The following is a 19,703-nucleotide window of genomic DNA, read 5'->3' as shown; positions in this document are numbered from 1 at the left end:
GAAAATTTCCGCGGGGCGGGGGCTTGGTTCATATTAGGACTTTAGGGCTGGGATTTTTCAGAGCTGCTTTGGGGAAGGGCAATATCCTGTTCCCTGTTGAAAACATCCACATCTTTCACAAATCTTATACATCTCAGCAGTACCAGAGCACCTCCGATTAAGTGCAGCAGTCATTATTGGAAAAGCGCCAGTCCGTACCTGAACCTTGGCTCATATCTGTTTGAAGCAGCTGTTTTGCTCTAATGATGTCTACATTCAGTCTTCCTGCACTGGGAAGGTAGTTTAACGACAGCAGGAGTTCTCCCAGTTCAACTTCATTCTGCAACAGATGTGCCAAAGAAGGAATCAAACAGGACAAGAGGTGGGGCGTTTGAAACAAAGGGCATTACAAGCCATGTCCAAGGATCACAAATGCCCTTACAGCAGGTCTGGGAAACCTCTGGACCAAGGGTCAAACGCTGGCCCTCCAAGCCTCTCTATCTGGGCAAGGACCTCTGCTGATGCGGGGAAGCACAGTGCACCCTCCACTGCCATGGAGAGGCATGGCAAAGCCCTCTGCTGCTGCAGGGAGGTATGGCTGGACCCTCTGCCACCATGGGGAGGCCCAGTAAGGCCCTCCGCCACCACAGGTATATATCGTGATATATCGGGATATTGTGATATTTAGCTGGTGATATATCGCAATGTTGAAAATCGGGCCACTTCCAGCATTTGAAGCCCCTAGCCATAATCAAAATTAAAAATGACAACACACAAGAAACAAATTAACCTTCCTCCCCCAACAACCCAAACATGAGTGGTTTATTTACATAATCGGCTGATCTGAGAGGATATTGTCTAGGTCTAATTTTGTGCTACCAGAACAGATATTTTTATTAATATTTGTGAATGTTTAAACTCTTCGACATGACGAAAACTATGTCAGTTAACAGAAGAAAATGATGCATTTTCCAAATCACAAATCCTATTATTTGCTTAGATTTGCAGCTCTAAGCTGAGAGTGTTGTGTTATGGTTCAATGCTCATAAAAACATGTTATGAAACTTATCAAAGGCTAAAAAATGAACAAGTGCCTAAATCTGAGGAGCCCCCCCCCTTTGTGCTTGAGATCCAAGCCAAACAGCCCCCCCTGTCCTTCACACACCATGAATGACCCTGAGCCCCACAGAGCATATGAGATGGAATCACCCAGCCAGTACCTAAGCATGGCACACGACCCCCAGTATATAAAACAGTCAGTATGACACACAGTTATCTTCCTCTGCCCCCACATGTCAGACAATAAGAATTCATAAGTAGAAACCTCTGATGACAGAAAACCACGGAGGAAGAGCGTTTTGCACAAATAACCATAATAAAGCACTACAATAATCAAACAAGCACTTAGAACAGATCTTATTATTAACAGCAACTTAACATTTGTACAGCATTTCCAAGTGTTCAGAACACTTCCCTTGCATTATCAAGTTGCAGCCTTGTAAAGGAAGCCGATATTATTATCTCCGAAATTGCAGATGGGGTGGTAGGACTGAGGTTGAGAAAGGGTAGCTGGCCTAAGGCTACCTAAGGAGTTTATGACAGAGGCAAAATTTGAATCAGGCCCTGCCTGAATTGTAGCCCACTCTCTTAGCTGTTTCACGACACCAACTGTCATTATACCCCCCTAAAGAGCCAAGTCTTCATCACATACCCCAGGGTTGGGGAACTTCTGGTCTTGGGGTACAATGCGGCCTTCTAAACCTCTCCATCTGGCCCTTGGGAGTCAAGCCAAGCCACACCTCCTCCCTGGGCCAAATGTCTTACCAGTCTTGCTCTGCACTATAACAATACAGTGGTACCTCGCTTTACGAACTTAATCCATTCTGGAAGTCCGTTCTTAAACCGAAACCGTTCTTAAACCGAGGCGCGCTTTCTCTAATGAGGCCTCCGCAAGCCAGTGCCCTTCCACCGTTCGAATTCCGTTCTTAGACAGAGGTAAAGTTCTCAAACCGGGACACTATTTCTAGTTTTGCAGAATTCTTAAACCAAATTGTTCGTAAACAGGACTGTTCTTAAACCGAGGTACCACTGTATAGTGATGGAGCCTGTCAGGCTTCCCTAGGGAGAACATTCAAGAGCTTCAAGGCCACAACCAAATACATCTCTGTTCCTTGTACCATTAAACCACTGCCAGTGTTAAATCACAATCCGAAGGAGGGGGGAAAGACCACCCAGCCAAGACCACCAAGAACAGTAATAACAGTCAACATGTTGTGTTTTGTTCTGAAACTTACTTGAGAGCTGGGGACCAGAGCTTTCCACCAATGTCCTCCCTTCACAAGGTCCACATCACTCAAAGGCATCGACACTTTACCAATGACACAGTGGCGTGAAAATTTGTCAAAATCCACTGTGGTTAACAGCAGGGTCCGCCTTTCGGCTTCTAAAAACGGGATGTCAAATGTGTACCTCTCCTCAAAGACCGGGCTTTGGGTTTTGCGCTTCACTCCAGTCTGCTTGGAGTTTTTCTGGTCCGGCAAGAGGCAAATCTTCACGTAAGGATTCGAGTGGGCCATATCCTGCCTAGTGCCATCGTAGGAAATTGGGGGAGGCAGATCCCTCGCTTCAATCACCCTAACAATGAGATAATTGTGCAAGAGGTCGTATTGCGTGCTAAAATGAAGCATGCCCAGCTGGTACTTGGCCAAGACTTCTTCGTCCGTCAAGGAGTCCACGTCTTCGCTGTTAGAGTCAAGGGAATATAGTCTCGGCTCAAACTTCCTAAAATAGTCATCTGGAGTATAGGTTTTCCTCAGGATGGACGGTTGAACTATTTCCTTTTTGGATCCTAAAATCCCAAACTCGATAGGTTTTATGTCAATAAGTGGAGAACTTGGACGCCTCAACTCTAGACCTGCGTAACAAAGAGCAAATGGTGGGAGAAGGCACTAATTCACACTGACTGCAGAGATATAGGCCCCAACTTCACTATACATTTAAAGCAATCATACCACTTTAAACAGTCATGGCTTCCCCCCAAGAATTGTGGGCAGTGTAGTTTGTTATGGGTGCAGAGAGGTGTTAGGATGCCCCTATTATTATTTGTTTGTTGCATTTATAGTCCACACTTTTCTCCAAAGAACTCAATGTGGTGTACCCAGTGCCAGTGTGGTGTAGTGGTTAAGAGCGGTAGACTCGTAATCTGGGGAACCAGGTTCGATTCCCCACTCCTCCACATGCAGCGGCTGGGTGACCTTGGGCCAGTCACACTTCTCTGAAGTCTCTCAGCCTCACTCACCTCACAGAGTGTTTGTTGTGGGGGAGGAAGGAAAAGGAGAATGTTAGCTGCTTTGAGACTCCTTCAGGTAGTGATAAAGCGGGATATCAAATCCAAACTCTTCTACTCTTCTTCTTCTTCCTCCCCCTTCTCATTTAACCCCAACTACCCTGTGAGGTGAAGGGACACGGGTGGCGCTGTGGGTTAAACCACAGAGCCTAGGACTTGCCGATCAGAAGGTCGGCGGTTCGAATCTCCGCGACGGGGTGAGCTCCCATTGCTCGGTCCCTGCTCCTGCCAAGCTAGCAGTTCGAAAGCATGTCAAAGTGCAAATAGATAAATAGGTACCGCTCCGGTGGGAAGGTAAACAGCGTTTCTGTGCGCTGCTCTGGTTCGCCAGAAGCGGCTTAGTCATGCTGGCCACATGACCCGGAAGCTGTACGCCGGCTCCCTCTGCCAAAAAAGCGAGATGAGCGCCGCAACCCCAGAGTCGGTCACGACTGGACCTAATGGTCAGGGGTCCCTTTACCTTTACCCTGTGAGGTAGGTTAGGCTGAGAGGCAGTGACTGGCACAAAGTCATCCAATGAGTTTCATGGCAGGGTGGAGATTTGAACCTTGGCCTCCCAGGTCCAACATTAACCACTACAACCACATAGAGCTACAATTTCCAGAATACCCTGGGAAGAGGGATTGATTGTTAAACCGCTCTGAAGACTGCAACTCCACAAAAGGAACAGGGGTCTCCTAACTACTCTCAGCACCCTGAACAAACGACACTTCCCAGAATTCTTTGGGGGAAGCCATAGCTATTTAAAGTGGCATGATGCTGCTTTAAATGTATAGTGCAGATGGGACCCTCTCTATATAATAAAAATGTAAGTATGTCATTGCACAGCCCCTATTGGAGTAATTGTAGCGCCTCATCACAGCCCTGGATTTACATGAAGTCAACTCCTGACCTGCCTTGGCCCATGGGATCTGGCCTCAGACCACAACAACATCATGATGGGTTGTGCTGATTGTGTTGCACCTGCCCCCAGCCCCAATGCGCCTTCCAGACACCCCCCGCTCCCCCACAGGCCACATGTACAGCCACTTTGAGAACAAGCCCTAAGTAAATGCTGATATACTTGTGTAGTGCTTCTCCAAATAAAGGGGACACATCTGCATCGCCTCCTCATCTGGAAGCCTGTAATGCACTTACATTGCACACAGGGACCCCTTTATAAGGCACCCAATGAACAGAGTGGAGGGCAGCCCTGGGGGGCAGCCCCATGCCTCATGGTCTGTGGAGGTATCTCTCTCTCACACACACGTCACCAAAATGCCAAAAAGGTGGGTTGTGGCAAACCTACTTGAAATTCGTCTTGTGAGGCTGTAAGTGGATCGAGATGTATCCGTAGACGACCGCCTTCTGTCCAGTGAAACGTCCTGAGGGGTTGGCGGGGGCTCGCTCGTTGTAGTGTTGTCAGAGTCGCCATCCCTGTCATCGCTTCGATTGCTCACCCTGTCAAAATGAAACACAGTGGTACCTCGGGTTACATACGCTACAGGTTACAGACTCTGCTAACCCAGAAATAGTACCTCGGGTTAAGAACTGTGCTTCAGGATGAGAACAGAAATCGTGCAGCAGCGGCAGCAGGAGGCCCCATTAGCTAAAGTGGTGCTTCAGGTTAAGAACAGTTTCTGGTTAAGAACAGACCTCCAGAACAAATTAAGTTCTTAACCCGAGGTACCACTGTATCTTGAATTCTCTTCCAGGATGAGCACTGCATTTCCTCCCTCAATTGAATTAACCTATGAACGTGGTGTTTCAAAACTTCATTGCTATACTCTCTTATTACTTGCACCACAAGCCTGTATGGAGAGCTCTGTTTCGTAGTTTATTACTGCAAATCATTTAAAATTGTGCACATTCTTCATCATCATCAATAACATATCATGCCTCTGCCTTGCCCCCACCCCACAAAAAATCAGATCCATTTTGTCCTGTTTATGGGCATATTTTTTTAAAAAAGGAAAGGGCATAAAAAATCCCCCCACTTTTACAAACAAAATGGTACTTGTGAGGCACAAAATATGTGGCCCAAGGGCCCCCCCTTTCTTATTTTTTAACTCCTTAAAGATTCTAAGCTACGAATATATATTTATATCCTGGCTTGTTCTGAAGCACAGCTTCCGAATTCAAATGAATTTATGAGAAATGGAAGGATTTTTCTGTTTTGCAATTGTCCAATTTATGAGAAATTGTTGGAAGAGTGTAAAAATGGCAACACAATCACACTCAACGCCTCTGAAATTAGACAATAATATATTTTCATTCCTCCCCCCCCCCCCATTCTATTTCTCTACTACAGAGGTAGGGGAACCTACAGCCCACAGGCGAATCCTGGCCCACCAGACGCCCAAGTTGGCCCATGATGCCATTTCTCCCAAACCATGCCCACCTGTGCAACAGGTGACATTAATTGATGGGCAGGAAGCTACACTGCAGAGTACTGCTTCACCATGCTCACCACAGGGAAGTGCTAGTGAAACAGACCCCTGAAGCCAGCAGGATCCTGTGGGAAATGTGCTGGTGAAGCAGACCCTTAGCTCCCTCCGCCAGTCAACCTGGACATGTGGGTGGGACCTTGATGGCATCATGACACCAGATTATTGAGATATCCACTTCTAAATCCTGGCTCCATTCAGAAGAGCTCCCAGTTTTTCTTTAATGTGGGCCACCAAAAAAGAAGAACCAAGCTGCAATTTCAGTTTAATCTCACCAAGTATATATATTTTTTAATCATTTTGAACACCCGTGTCACACATTTTGTAATTTGCAAAGCTGAAGATCACCTACCGCTCTTAGCTACAATTTATCTTTTCCCAACAAAGCAGGAAAGCAAATATTAGAGAGGAAATGACAGGAAGGTGTTGCTGCCATGTGTGCTAAGTCAACATAATTAGATTAGTTGTAGCAAGACAGCCAAGTTGCCAGCTCTGTATGGTACAGTAAGAACATCATTATTCTCCGGTCTTGAATGTTGGAGATGAAATTATTTCTAGAGTTCTGTTCCAACTCTGGAGTCCCCATGCATTAATAGACTGGTAAAACAATGAAGCCTTGTTAGCTGAGAGCACAAGTTACCTTGCTCGCTAAAGGTTTTGGAAAATAAATAGCTTTTGTAGACAAACAAAGAAGGTTGGGTTGTCACTACATGAGGGCCAGGAACCTTTTTCACCTGAAGGGGCACAAACCAGAGGGGAGTGGTGCCAGTAAAAGAAATGGAGACAGTATTGACTCTTGTCTTTGTTTAGCAGGTTACAGTCCAGTCATGGTTTTTATATGTCAGGGTTTTTATACTCTGTATTTCCTGTTTCTACCCTAAAGTTCACCTGTCTCACCTCCAATGACACCAGCAGTAGGAAAGGTGTAGGTGCACTGGTTTTAACCAAATTTTGCATAATGGTTCCTGAGGATCAAGGAGTAGGTTTGGATCTATGTTTGGACACAGCTGGAAGCCATTTTGAATCAAGATGGTGGACTGAACTTTTCAAAACCACACTGATTTGGACGGAGTTCTTATGATTCCTGAGCAACACTAGGTATGAGACTCTTACTGTGGTATACATAAGAAATTTAGTAAGAGAATACAAATATAAAATTCATCCAAAGGAGGGTAGGAATAACCAAAACACCACGGGATATCCAACACTTCACACACGTTAATGGAGGTGATCTCTACTTGACTCAAAAGAAGCATCTCCACAAAGACAAGGCAGGGATGGGCTAATCTGTAAATTTCAATTTCTCTCAGTTCTTCATTTTTCCAATCTTAAATTCAGTTTTCCACATCAGTTTGCAATTTACTTTTTTTAAGCCCTTATGAAAACTCATCAACAATTTAGTGTAAATTAGTCCTAATATACACATATTTGCAAAGCGGCTTTCCCTAATGATAATGCATTTTTCTATGTTATTTTCATTAATACACACATTTCTATGCACACTTTCCCTCAGCAGATGCATTTTCGTACAGATTACTTGGCTGGAGAACCGCATTGCAAAATTCAGAGAGAATTTCAAAGGATAGCTGTGTTCTGGTCTGCATATTGTTATGGGAAATCCAAATCGGGTAGCTCACCTTTAAACGTGAATTGAATCAAATTTCTCTCACAACCTTAACACAGGGCCAGACTACAGCTTTGCATTTAACATGCATATTGTTGTTTTTCTTTTTAGAAAAAATTGCAAATTGTCAGTGCCTGTTAGAAACAAGCAACCAATCCAGATTTGGCAGGGATCTTTGTAAAAACCGAAGTGAAAAGGGAACAAACGGGATCCTAAAAGCAGAATCCAGACTTACAACCAGGAAGGCGTCTGTGCTGGAAAAGGCCCCAGGATTTCCACTTCGTCATCGCTCGACTGGCAACAGCTGCAGTCATAACACTTCTGGCAACAGTTCCGGCAAGTCCATCTGCACAGCAAGAGATCCGAGATTCTAGACAACAGGCCCTGAGGCCGTTGGAAACCAGATAGCAAAAATTACAACCAGTTGGTGGCTGGCAAGCATAAACACTCAGTTGTAATTGAGGTGCAGGGCTTGGATTTCAGCTGGGTGTGCCTGTCTGTTGTTTCTGCTGCTTTTCTTTCCTGCAGCGGACCTGGAATTAATGCCTTCCTATGTAAATGTCGCTAGGGAGGAGCCTTTTCCACATATAAACTCCCTTTTGAAGACCTTCTTTAATTTGGGGGGTGGGGGCAGCTCAGTGGCAGAGCAGAAGGTCCCAGGTCCTATCCCTGGTATCTACAGGTAGGGCTGGCAGAGACCCCTGCCAGTAATCCTGGAGAGCTGCTGCCAGCCAGTGTAGACAATACTGAACTAGGTTAACCAATGGTCTGTATAAGGCAGCTTCCTAGGTTTACTCCATTGATGTGAAAGAAGTGCAAGTTACTTATCTAAGGGTTTTTTTTTCCAACCAACTTTGGCTTTTCCAACCAACCACTGAAATCAATAGTTTTAAGTTAATTTCCTGTCCATTCATTTCAACTGAAATACTCTGATTAGGGTAACACTAGATACAGCCCACAGTCCTAACTTAAGATATAAACAAGAAAAGCGTGACCATGTGTCCTATTTTGCAGAGGATATTCCTCCATTTTTAAGGGCTGTCAAAAGGCAGTCTTCTATTTGTAGCCATTTCTATTTGATTGAGAGGAATGGGGGTCCACGCATATAAATTTTTTGAGTGTCGTTGTTCCAACACATTCCACAAATACTATAAAAGGAAAAAGCAAAGCCATGCAACATATGCTATCAAATCCATAAGTGAATTTGAGAACGTCAAATTCTTGTCACATATTCACACATCAGTAACCAAAATGAACATTTCTTTTTGCATATTTTCACCACAAGTTTAAATGGCTTCATGTCAGTTCTAAATTCTGTACTTCAGTTAAGCTCTAACTGAATTGAGTAGCTTACTCTATATTTATATATTTCTATTTATGACTCCACTGCTTAGGTAGGCAGGTTTTATCCTTAATTAAAAGAAAAGAGTACTGTTAATCTCTCCCGTTAGGAACATTCTTATGTCTGAGTAGAGCAATTCAAATCATACAGAACATCCATTTGTGGAAACAACAACTTTGTACTGCAACTGTCTCGGCTTCTAATTCTCCCCCACTCACAGCTAGTTTGTCTCTTATTTCTTTTGTCCTTATAAAGTGTGTTAATTTCACCATTATAGCAAGCTCACAGCACTCGTGAATCCTAATGGAGACCTGTTCCTATGCACCATGAAAAAATCCCAAAGTTAAGATTATTTTATGTAAGTCCGTTTCAGTGAACCTGCTCTGAGGATGACTATCAGATGTCACCCCATCAAAATCATTTAATCATAATATTTGAAGGGACCATCTGGTTCAATTCCCTGCAATGCAGAAACGAACTTATCAAATCAGTATAAGACACATAAGATGCTTTATTCTGAACTCAACAGAATGAATTTGGGGGTTGTTGTGTTTTGTTTTACAATTAATCATAAGGACCTACGAAGACTTTGCTGGATCAGGCCAATGGCCCATCTAGTCCAGCATTCTGATCTCACAGTGGCCAGCCAGATGTCACCATTGGAAGCCCTCAAGGAGGACCTGAGTACATCAGCCCTCTCCCCACATATATCTGGGGGAATCAATTTGGGGGAACAGAACAAGTATGGGTAAGTGGCAAGGAGCCACACACTTTTAGGAGAACAGAGTTGCAAGCCAGGGATGAAGAACCTGCAGTCTTTCAGACATTGCTGGTCTCCCATCGTTCCTGACTGGCTGGTGCTGATGAGAGCTGGAGTCCAACAACATCTAAAGGCCATGGGCTCCTCAACGCTGATACAGACGATGAGGTCCTGCAATGAAACCGTGCAAAGTGGAGTAGATGGTTTGCACACAAAGGGACCTGGTTCAATTGCTGGCAACTGCAGTTAAACGTAACTGCATGCAACTTGGCTGGGGCTGACAGGAGTTGGAGTCCAACAACATCTGGAGGGCACAAACTTCCCCATCCCTGCTATAAGCCACGCAGGAGAAGCAAATATCCATGGGAGTGTCCCATTTTCTGCTATTATGGAGGAATGAATGCTCTTCAGACAGAAAGAGCCAGGCAGATAGGAAACTGACATACAAACTCCATCAAACCTTCTCTCCCTCGGTTGTCACCTGGGAGCAGGCTGCTTCAATGGGAGAGCTGGGATATAAGGCTCACTCCATCAGCTCTGCTGTGACAGACCAGCACCATCAGGACTCTCCTACGCCAAACTACACTAGCTGGTCATTATGTGAACAACTATTTAAGAACAGGTACAGTGCCCGAGATTGATTTTTTTTCCTCTTCCTTCCCTGCCCTCTTTCCTTGTGTGTTGTTGTTTTTAGGCTGTAAACCTGAGGACAGGGACTGTCTTAACTGATTGTATGTAAGCCACTCTGGAAGACTTTTTGACTGAAGAGTGGGGTTCAAATGTTCTAAATAAAATGAAAAATTATACTCTATTTATGGAAAGGTTTCTAGTCAACAAATTCTAGAGTGCACAGTGGTGTGTATGTGCATAAGAGACATCACAAGCACACTGAAACATGTGACAATTAACTTTAAAAGTATGAGGGCTATAACTGTGCTTTTTAAAGTGAAGATTCCCATGCAATCCAGATTTGGAATCTAGTACCAGACACTGCATGGAACATCTGCACCCAAATTGACTGAAATCAGCCTGCCACATGATCAGCAAAGGCAATTCGCATTTTGCACTAGAAAAGGAAACTAAGGAAAAAGAATGTGCCCTACAGAAATCAAGATGCACTTTGCCAAGGAAGAGATTTTGCAAGCCAGAAACCAAAGACAGACAAAGCAAACGAGCAGATGAAAAAGCACAACCATCTCCCTCTGCCTGGGGAGAGGCAAGAGAAGGCAGAATGAGTCACCAGATTAACTCACCTCATTTATTGGTTCCAACTGTCCTTTTAGATATCCATGATGAAGCAAGGGGGAAGAAAATGAAACAGACAAGACCAGTTTAGCAAAGCTCTAATGATCCCCAAATACCTGCCCTCCCTGCTTGGTGCCATGGCTTTGATTTCTAGAAAAATGATACTATTTTCAGCTCTTATTGTCCTACATATTTTACTGAAGTTGAAAAGGATCTCCGGGGGAAATCAATTTATTCTGTGCACTTTCCCTACCAAGCTGCTATTTCTGTTTCCTTCTGAAAGAGCTCACCTGATCCCAAATTTCCCCCTGGGTAGTCAGCCCTGGCTTTGACCAGGCCCCCACAAAGTGAATGTGCTTAAGGCTTTGTTCTCCTGGGTTCTAAGACTACAATCCTTACCTGCTTTGTACTTGTTCAACGCAGGCTTTCTCCAAACTGGTGCCCTCGGGTATGCAACTCCCTTCATACCCAACTATGGACCATGCTGAGCGGGATGGATGGGTGTTGGAGATCCAGATACATTAGGAGGCCGTCAAGCCCCCCAACTCTGATCTTTAGGCACTGCACCACATACTGGTTCTCACGGCTGCAATCAGGTTGCCAATCGTGCTATTCAAATGCCTAATTATTGAATGCCTATTTGTTATTTAATGCCAGAACACCAGTCACGTTATTTGTAAATGCAGAATGTGTGCTGTTTGGTTGATTTTCATTTGCAATGATTTTATCTCCCAATGTTTAGACAGGATACTTTGTTCAGCGACCTCTGCCTCGATAAGAGCAAAGGGATGGAGTGAGAAGCAGAAATGATGTACCTCAGCACAGAAAATGGGCCATGCCTCTAATTGCATCGTCCGTGCATCTAACCCACGTACGTCACACAAATTTATGGCCGATGAACAGAAACATTTTGCATGCACACACGTTTTTGTGGCTTAACTGTGGGTGTGTCTAAACCCATCACCTGATCAGATCCTGATGAGCACAATATCATACACCCAAGCATGTCTTCTTAATTTCGGATGAATGCTGGCATTGTGTGTGTGTTTTTTTAATAAAAAAAAAGTATTGCAAGTAATTTGATGCATGACTCATGATGCGATAAAATTTGATCCATGGATGGTTCTGCTGAATTATTTCCAAGACTTTGCTCAACCTGCACAGAGGCTGCTTACTGAAAATTTAATTCTTGATGGAAAGGCAATTTCAGCCATGCACTGAAAACTCCTATCGATCCCAGAAGAGCAGCAGAAGGTCTACTACGGAGCAAACATTGAAAAAAACATACAGCAGTATAACAGTGTCTTCACTCAGGAATCTCACCATACCAACCAAACCATGGTTTTATCGCAAAACATAGCTAGAAACCATGGTTTGTGCTGCATTTCTTTCTTCTCTTGCTTGCCTCCCCCAGGAGTCCCTGGATATTATCCAACAATTGCTCTGCCTTAACTTACTCGGAACAGTGGTGAAGCTCATGCTTTCCATGCAGAAGGTTCAAAGATCAATCCTCGGCATTTCCAGGAAGCTGCCTTATACCAAAATGAGACCACTGGTCTCTCTAGATTAGCATTGCCTACACTGGTTGACAGCAGCTCTCCAAAATTTCAGCCAGGGATCTTTCCCAGGGCTTCCTGGAGTTGCCAGGGATTGGCCTGGAGACCTGCTGCTCTACCACTGAGCTACAGCCTCTCTCCTCTGGTACCTGTGGAAACCTGAAACGGCACAAACCAATCTACCACCTCAAGGCTTCACAACCTTATTTCACTAGGTGTGTAGCTTTGAGCTCCTGCTGGTCTTGCCACCAGCTTCACCAACCTCATTGTGCTGGGTGTGCAAAACAGAGGCCCTGCATATTTTCTTACATGTGGTGGGGGAAACCAGGGATTTTTTTTCAGCCAGAGCTCACCAGAACTCATTTCCAGTGCCTCTCAGGTGGGCTCCTCTGCAACATTTGGCACCCAGCTTATATATCCGAGTTTCTAACACTGTCCCTGAAGGAAGCCTGCAAGCAGAAACTGAGCACAACAGTCCTTGCGTTACTTATTATTCCCAATAACTGGCATTAAGAAGTTCTCTCAAATGGGTGTTGCCTGGAGAACCTAGTCTGGAGACAGAAGGACAAAAGCCCTTTGTCTGCTCCCAGCCTTTGTGGAACATGTTGCTCAATTGGAGCTGTCCATGGTCCAGCCACCTTTGACCAGTCCTGCCTGCTGCTTTCCCCATGCCTTCTGGCATCAAACCAGAACATGGCACACAGCTCCATCAAGTCCCGCACAACAATGTTCCGTTCTAGATCATTATGTACCCTATACAGTACAATGGAAGTTCAAATGCTGTGGCTCCATCAAGTCCCATACAACAAAGCTAGGCTACATCTCCAAAGGCATCTTCTTTGAGCACTTAACACGTTCTTGAGTATGTCAGGAAAGCCAAATCCATCATGAAGCACTTTGGAAGCTCTGCGGGTGACACACAGCAGCCCCAAACAACAACATTGGGCCATTCTAGCATAGAGGTTAGAGCACTGGGATAGAAGCAGGAAGTATTGGCTTCAAATCTCTGCTCAGCTATCAAACCCACTGCTGGGCTGGTCGCATTGCCCTGGCCTCACCCACCTCATGGGGTTGCTGTGAGAATACAGGGGAAGACTGCCTGCATGACGCTCCCCTCTAGGATCCTTGGATAAACATGCAACAAATAAACACGTGGGCAATTAATAAATTTAAAAAATTGTGGTACATATATGCACCCAAAATGTCCCCATAGTTAAATCCCAGGCTTATCTCCAGTTACAGTAGGGAGGAATAACCAGTGTAAATTATACCTTTGTACGGTAGGTCAGTTTACAGACACACCTCTCCATCGCCCATCCATCAGAGTTCAATGGCACAAGCAAAAACACAATGGGTGCAAAACAGGAAAGGATGTGGCCAGTGGAGATCTCTGAGGGCCAGACAGGGAGGTCTGGGGGGCCACACTCACTGCCTTGGCCTGAGGTTCCCCAGCCCTGATCTAATCTACTGTGGCACAGCACCTGTTTTCCATGCTGATGATCTACATGCTCAATCCGTGGCGTTACCAGGTAGCGCTAGCAGAGACTCCCGTGGAGAGCTACTGCCAGTCAGTGTAGACAATATCGAACTGGATAGACAAACAGCCTGGCCTAGTGTAAGGCAGCTCCCTATGTTTGAGTGCTGCACAGGGGCCCAAGGAGGAGGTGAGAAGGCAGCTGCCCTCTCCCGCTTGTTGCTATCCATCTGATGGCATTCAGTGCCACGCTGCCTCTGCATCTAAAGGACAGATTCAGTATCCCCTTGGGGTGGCATCAGTGATTCATCTATTGAAACTAGTGTGGGTTTAGGGCATGCAGAGTAGGCTGTAAATGTCACAGAATAAATATATAGCCTCAGATGTACAACAGTTAATTGGGTGGGGAGAGAGAGGAGGCTTGGGGAAAGTCCACAGGTCGGTATTAAGAGTATCTGCTTTGGACCCAGGTTCCAGTCCAGTCCAGGAAGAGCTGTCTAAAACCTTGCAGAGTTGCTGCCAGTCCGTGTAGGAAACACTGAGACAGGTGAGCCAACAGTGTGGCATAAGGCAGACATCTATGTTTCTATGCCAGAATCTACCTTCCCTGCACCATTTGCAAGGAAAATAAAATATTCCAAAGATGCCAGTTGTGGTTCGGAATTTTCTGCACATGCTCAAGACTACTTTGTATTACTGCATGCACATGAACCTTCACACTCAAAATCATCTTTGGCACAATCTGCTAGTTTCTACGCCACCCTGCATAGGTATCCATTATGGTGTCAAGCGTTGTTAGACTACAGTTCCCAAAATCCCTAGCCACTGGCCATGCAGGCTCATGGGAACTGGGAGTCCAACAGCACCAGGCAAGCATCATGTTGGTTCCCCCTGTGCCTACAACATCTAATCCTATAATTAAGCCTAAACTGTCTGTGGGGAAGGCCACAGCTCAGTGGCAGAGGATATGCCTTGCAAGCAAAGGGTCCCAGGTTCAATCCTTGGCTTCTCCAGGTAGTGCTGGGAACGTCCCCTGTCAGAAATCCTGCAGAGCTGCTGCCAGTCAGTGTAGACAGTATTGAGCTAGATGGACCAACAGCCTACACTCAGTATAAGACAACTTTCCCTTTTCCTACAAACTCCTTCCCAGAGGAGATTTGACAGGCCCCCTCCCTATTGGCTTTCCAAGTGCTTAGAAATGACCTTTATTTACCATTTCATAGAAACAGAGAAACAGAACTGTAGAGTTGGAATGGACCACGAGGGTCATCTGGTCCAAACCCCTACAATGCAGGAATCTTTCGCCCAACGTGGGTCTCGAACCCACAACCCTGAGATTAAGAGTCTCATGCTCTACTAACTGAGCTATCCCACTAGGCATTTTAAGAAATTCTTCTGGTTTTATAATTAATTTAAACTGATTTCAGCTTCATTGTACCGTTTTCCACCTCACTTTACAGTGCTTAAAGAGACTGAGGTGTTAAGCAGTATAAAAGGTAAAGGGACCTCTGACCATTAGGTCCAGTCGTGGCTGACTCTGGGGTTGTGGAGCTCATCTCAATTTATTGGCCGAGGGAGGCAGCGTACAGCTTCCGGGTCATGTGGCCATCATGACTAAGCCGCTTCTGATGAACCAGAGCAGCGTTTACCTTCCCACCAGAGCAGTACCTATTTATCTACTTGCACTTTGACGTGCCTTGGAACTGCTAGGTTGGCAGGAGCAGGGACTGAGAAATGGGAGCTCACCCCGTCGCGGGGATTCAAACCGCCGACCTTCTGATTGGCAAGCCCTAGGCTCTGTGGTTTAACCCACAGCGCCACCCGCGTCCCGTTAAGCAGTATAGGAGTTGTTAAAATAAATAAATAAAACACATGCTAAACGATACATCTGCATATTGCCTTCTGCTTTGCCATTGCCTCCCCTTCACCTGTTGCTGCTTCCTCTGCTGAATTTCAGGTTGCAATCTCTTTGGGACAGAGAACTGCGCCTCTGGTACTCCATAAAGCACCTTGCCTTACGATTGCGGCATCTAAATAAATATTCTAGGGAAGAAAAGGGGACCCTGTGATCCTTCAGATGTTGCTGACGAAGGGTCATAGCTCAGCGACAGAACACCTGCTTTGTATGCAGAAGGTCCCAGGTTCAATCCCCGGCATCTCCAGAGGATGGGCTGACAGATGACCCAGCCTGAAATACTGGAGAGCTGCTGCTAGCCTGTGTAGGCATTACTGAGCTGGGTGGACCAACAGTCTGCCTCAGCATAAGGCAGCATCCTATGGGATTCCAATTTCCATCAGCCCCAGGCAGTGGGAGTTGGAGTCCAGCAACCTCTGGAGGGCCACAGGTTTCCTGTCCCTGTTGTAGGGATTGAATGCTGGCTCAATGAAAAGCCACAGTGTGGCCTGGTGCTTAGCAAGTCTGAAAAGGTTGATCTGAGGTTTGAGGGTTGATCTGGCATTTTCAGAGAAGAGCAGTCTGCTACCAAGCTTAGCTACCACAGAGAAGGCAAATAAACCATGAGAGGAAGAATAGAACAGCTCTGCTGGAACAAGTCAGAGGCCCACCTAGTCCATCATCCTGTCCTCACAGTGGCCAACCAGATGTTTCCAGGAACCCCATAAGTAGAACCTGAACTCAACAGCCCTCTCCCCACCAGTGAGTCCCTTGTACCAACTTAAGGTGACCTAAATCACCAGTGTGCACAGCGTGATCCAAAGGAATGGAAAGACCTGACAATTTTGGCTCTCCCAATTTCTCATTCTTTTCCCCAATCTTAAATTCAGCTCTTCACATTTTGCAAAAAATTACACTTGGGAAAATAAGTCCTCATGAAAACCCACCAGCAGTTTAGGTTCAAATTTCACCCAATAAACACATCTTTATATGCAGTTTTGACTCGTGCACACATTTCTGCAAGCACTTTCCCAAGATAATGCATTCTTTTATGTTATTTTTACCAGTATATATATTCATTTTTATCTTCACATTCCCGAAAAAAAATCCATTTCTGGACACACTGCTTGGTGAGGAAAGTGCATTGCAAAATGTGGATAAGTGCAAATACTGAAGGATACCTGTCTTTCGGTTTGCATATTGTTTTGGAAAGTGTCGCTTTGATAGACTGACCTTTATATATCAATTGAAATGAATTTCTCTCTGGCGCCTTCACTACCTATCTTTAGGTGTCAGGTGAATACATTTCTCTATAACCAGGCCATTGGCAGGTTAAACATTCTATTGCCTTTCAAATGAGCTGGAGGGAGAGGAGTTATTGGTTGGTTTGGTTTTTTGTGTATTTCATGTTCTCATTCTGTATTTTTTTTGTTGTGAACTGGGATCGTCAAGTGAAGGGCAGCATACAAATTTAATAAATAATAATAATAACAGCTCAGTGGAAGAGCATCTGCTTTGCATGCATAACATCACAGGTTCATTCCCCGGCATAGTCAGGTAAGACTGGGCATTACCCTTGTCTGAAACCCAGCAGAGCCTCTGCCAGTTAGTGCAGCTGATACTGAGATCCGGAGCGAGGAACTTTTGACCCTCCAGATGTTGCTGAACTACAGCTCTCATCAGCCCCAGCAAGCATGACCAATGGTCAGGGGTGGTGCAGGTTCAGCAACAGCTGGAAGGGGGGTTAAATGTTCCCCACACCTGACATATCACATTGGTATAAGGCAGGTTCAGAAATGGATTTGGTCCACATGACCGGTTCCACTACAAGGGGAACCGAGCCTAGGGGGCGCCACAGAGCACCACAACTATGACACAGTGAATTGAGCAGGATGGAAGGCGAGAGGCGGGGCACCACCGAATTTTGGCCTCACATAGGATACCGCTGAAATTTGAAAGTCTGCCTTGGAAGAAAGGCTAGCTAATTAATAAATGCTTTCCTTAGTGAATTGAATGCTCACAATAAAATCAATCAGAAGAATTGGGGATTTCTTTCTTAAAACGTCTGAGGACCCTTTGCCCTCCTTGCTGACAGCTCATGCTTGATAGTGTTTTCACCACCTTTCCGCTGCAGAATCCAGCAACCTCATCCATGCACCCCAGCAGTGAGTTTGACAGATGGACATCCAACCTCTGCTTAAAAGCTTTCAAGGGAGGAAAGACCACCTTTTTAATACTGTTTTGTTTAACGGTAACCTTAAGCGTCCCTTAAAAGGAGGGGAAACGCAGTGTTGCCATCACATAGCCTGCAGCAGGAGTACCAGTTTGGCCCCGTGGCTGTGGGTGCCTGGGGCCATGGGTGCCATGCAGCGTGCATAGCCCTGGCACCTAAATTTGCAGCTACCCAGCTCCTTCATGGAGAATTTTGTGGGTGCTCGGGCACCCAGGGCCCCAGGGAATTGACGCCTATGGCCTGCAGTCAAAAATTCTGGACTGTCACAGCAAAGTGAAATCCGAAAGGAGTTTTCACACACAAATAGGATTCACCTGCTTTACTCCAGAGCCTCGAGTGCAAATTCTGTTCTATTTACATTTCTCTCACACACCTTCTCCTTCAGTTGCAGGTTTCCACGGCATACATGCAAATCGTCACACAACCACATCTCTGGGAGGAGAGAAGGGAAGCCTCATGGAGCACCCAGAATCACTAATACACACGTAGCAAGTATTTTTACAAAAACCACCTATCCACATGTCATTATTTATATGCACACATAATGAAAGACCCATGGGGTAGCAGCCATGTACTTTTAAAGTCATGCACAATACATATATATATATATACATATATACATATATATATATATCTGTCTCTCTCACACACACACTTTCAGCATGATTTGAGAGACCTATTTCTCACCAAACCCCATTTTTGCACGCAATCATTCCATTAACTTTGAGCAGCATCTCAGGGACTCATTTCCCACCTCCCTCATTAAAAAACCACCCTTGTTCCCCCCCCCCCCATGGAGCTCTTCCATTAACCTCCAAGTGCTTCTCCCAACCGCCAGCAAAAACAACGGCTTTTATTTTCCTACTCTGACGATTGCTAGTCAATAAAATTGAAAGGAGGAAGGGAGGGCAAGGCAGAATAAAATTACAGCCAGCTACTTTAAAAAAAAGAAATGTATGCTACAGGTTGCAATTTCTTCCAGCAAAGTCAGCAACTCGAAAACTCACAACTCGAGTCGCTCAAGTTTCAGAGTAATGGGGGGTCCTCCCTTTTGCCAGGTAGCAACTAAGGAGAAAACCTCGACAGCTTTTTTTGTATTAAGATTTTTGCCATTGTTTTAGTTCTGTTCCTTGCAAGCAAAGGCTGCCCTCCCTCTGCCTCTCCCCACACCGCAACCTCTGGGTCTGCAGCCACCGCCACCCCCAATAATCTCTCTCTCTCCCCACTGGTGCTGCTCAGACCTACCTGTATATACGCCATCTTCCTCGGGTCTCTCACATTAGTCCGCGCACAGGCTGTGCATGGCGTCTGCCCTCAACAATAGAACACAGACGTGCCTGGCTTGCTCAATGAGGACTGTTTGATTGACCATGCCGGCTCCCAACACCGATTCGTTGCTTTTGCTCCTTTTGCATTGGCTTAACTGGGGGTTGCATGAGCTGGAATCCCAGGGGGCTGGCTGGAAGAACGGGTGGTCACTCTGCACCTCCTTCGCCGGATGCTTTAATTCAGATTTATTTTATATCTTTCTCCTTTAACAAGCCACCTTCTAGGCATGGTCAGCAATCTGCCTCCCAGCCTTCTGCCACACCCCTCCCGGGGGGGGGGGGAAACCTCTTGATCCCCCGACCTCTCCAGCCAAGGGGGAGGGGAATGACCTTTACAAGCGAAAACCGGGGAAGGGCAAACGAAGAGAGTGGGTGGCTTCTCTCCCTTGCCTGCAGCGCGCAACACGTGCAGCGTTAAGCAGCGGAGGAGAGCAGCCGAAAGAGGAATTCTCTGCAAGGATGGTGAATTTTAATACTGTATATAATATATGTATTG

At 45.6% G+C, this 19,703-nt stretch overlaps 1 protein-coding gene across 10 annotated transcripts in view; it reads right to left on the bottom strand.

Annotated features, from left to right (window-relative positions):
* Positions 1-19,703, bottom strand: part of SYT17 (synaptotagmin 17) — a 35,980-nt gene that overhangs the window by 10,743 nt on the left and 5,534 nt on the right. For 3 of the 10 annotated variants that reach the window (XM_083474379.1, XM_083474382.1, XM_083474381.1), the window contains 5 exons: positions 10,731-10,748; positions 7,611-7,759; positions 4,614-4,765; positions 2,274-2,893; positions 199-319 (listed from right to left, as the gene is read on the bottom strand). In XM_083474379.1, coding sequence (XP_083330505.1) covers positions 199-319; positions 2,274-2,893; positions 4,614-4,765; positions 7,611-7,759; positions 10,731-10,748 — 1,060 coding nt within the window. Of the gene's footprint in view, positions 1-198; positions 320-2,273; positions 2,894-4,613; positions 4,766-7,610; positions 7,760-10,730; positions 10,754-19,124; positions 19,649-19,703 lie in introns of those variants that run through there. The other 7 variants (XM_083474387.1, XM_083474385.1, XM_083474388.1 and 4 more) reach the window with 5 other exon arrangements.

The sequence above is a fragment of the Podarcis liolepis genome (assembly GCF_965112155.1).
Source record: "Podarcis liolepis genome assembly, chromosome: 14".
Lineage (NCBI taxonomy): Eukaryota > Metazoa > Chordata > Lepidosauria > Squamata > Lacertidae > Podarcis > Podarcis liolepis.
Note: the sequence above shows the minus strand (reverse complement) of the source record. Positions and strands in the feature narration are given on the sequence as shown.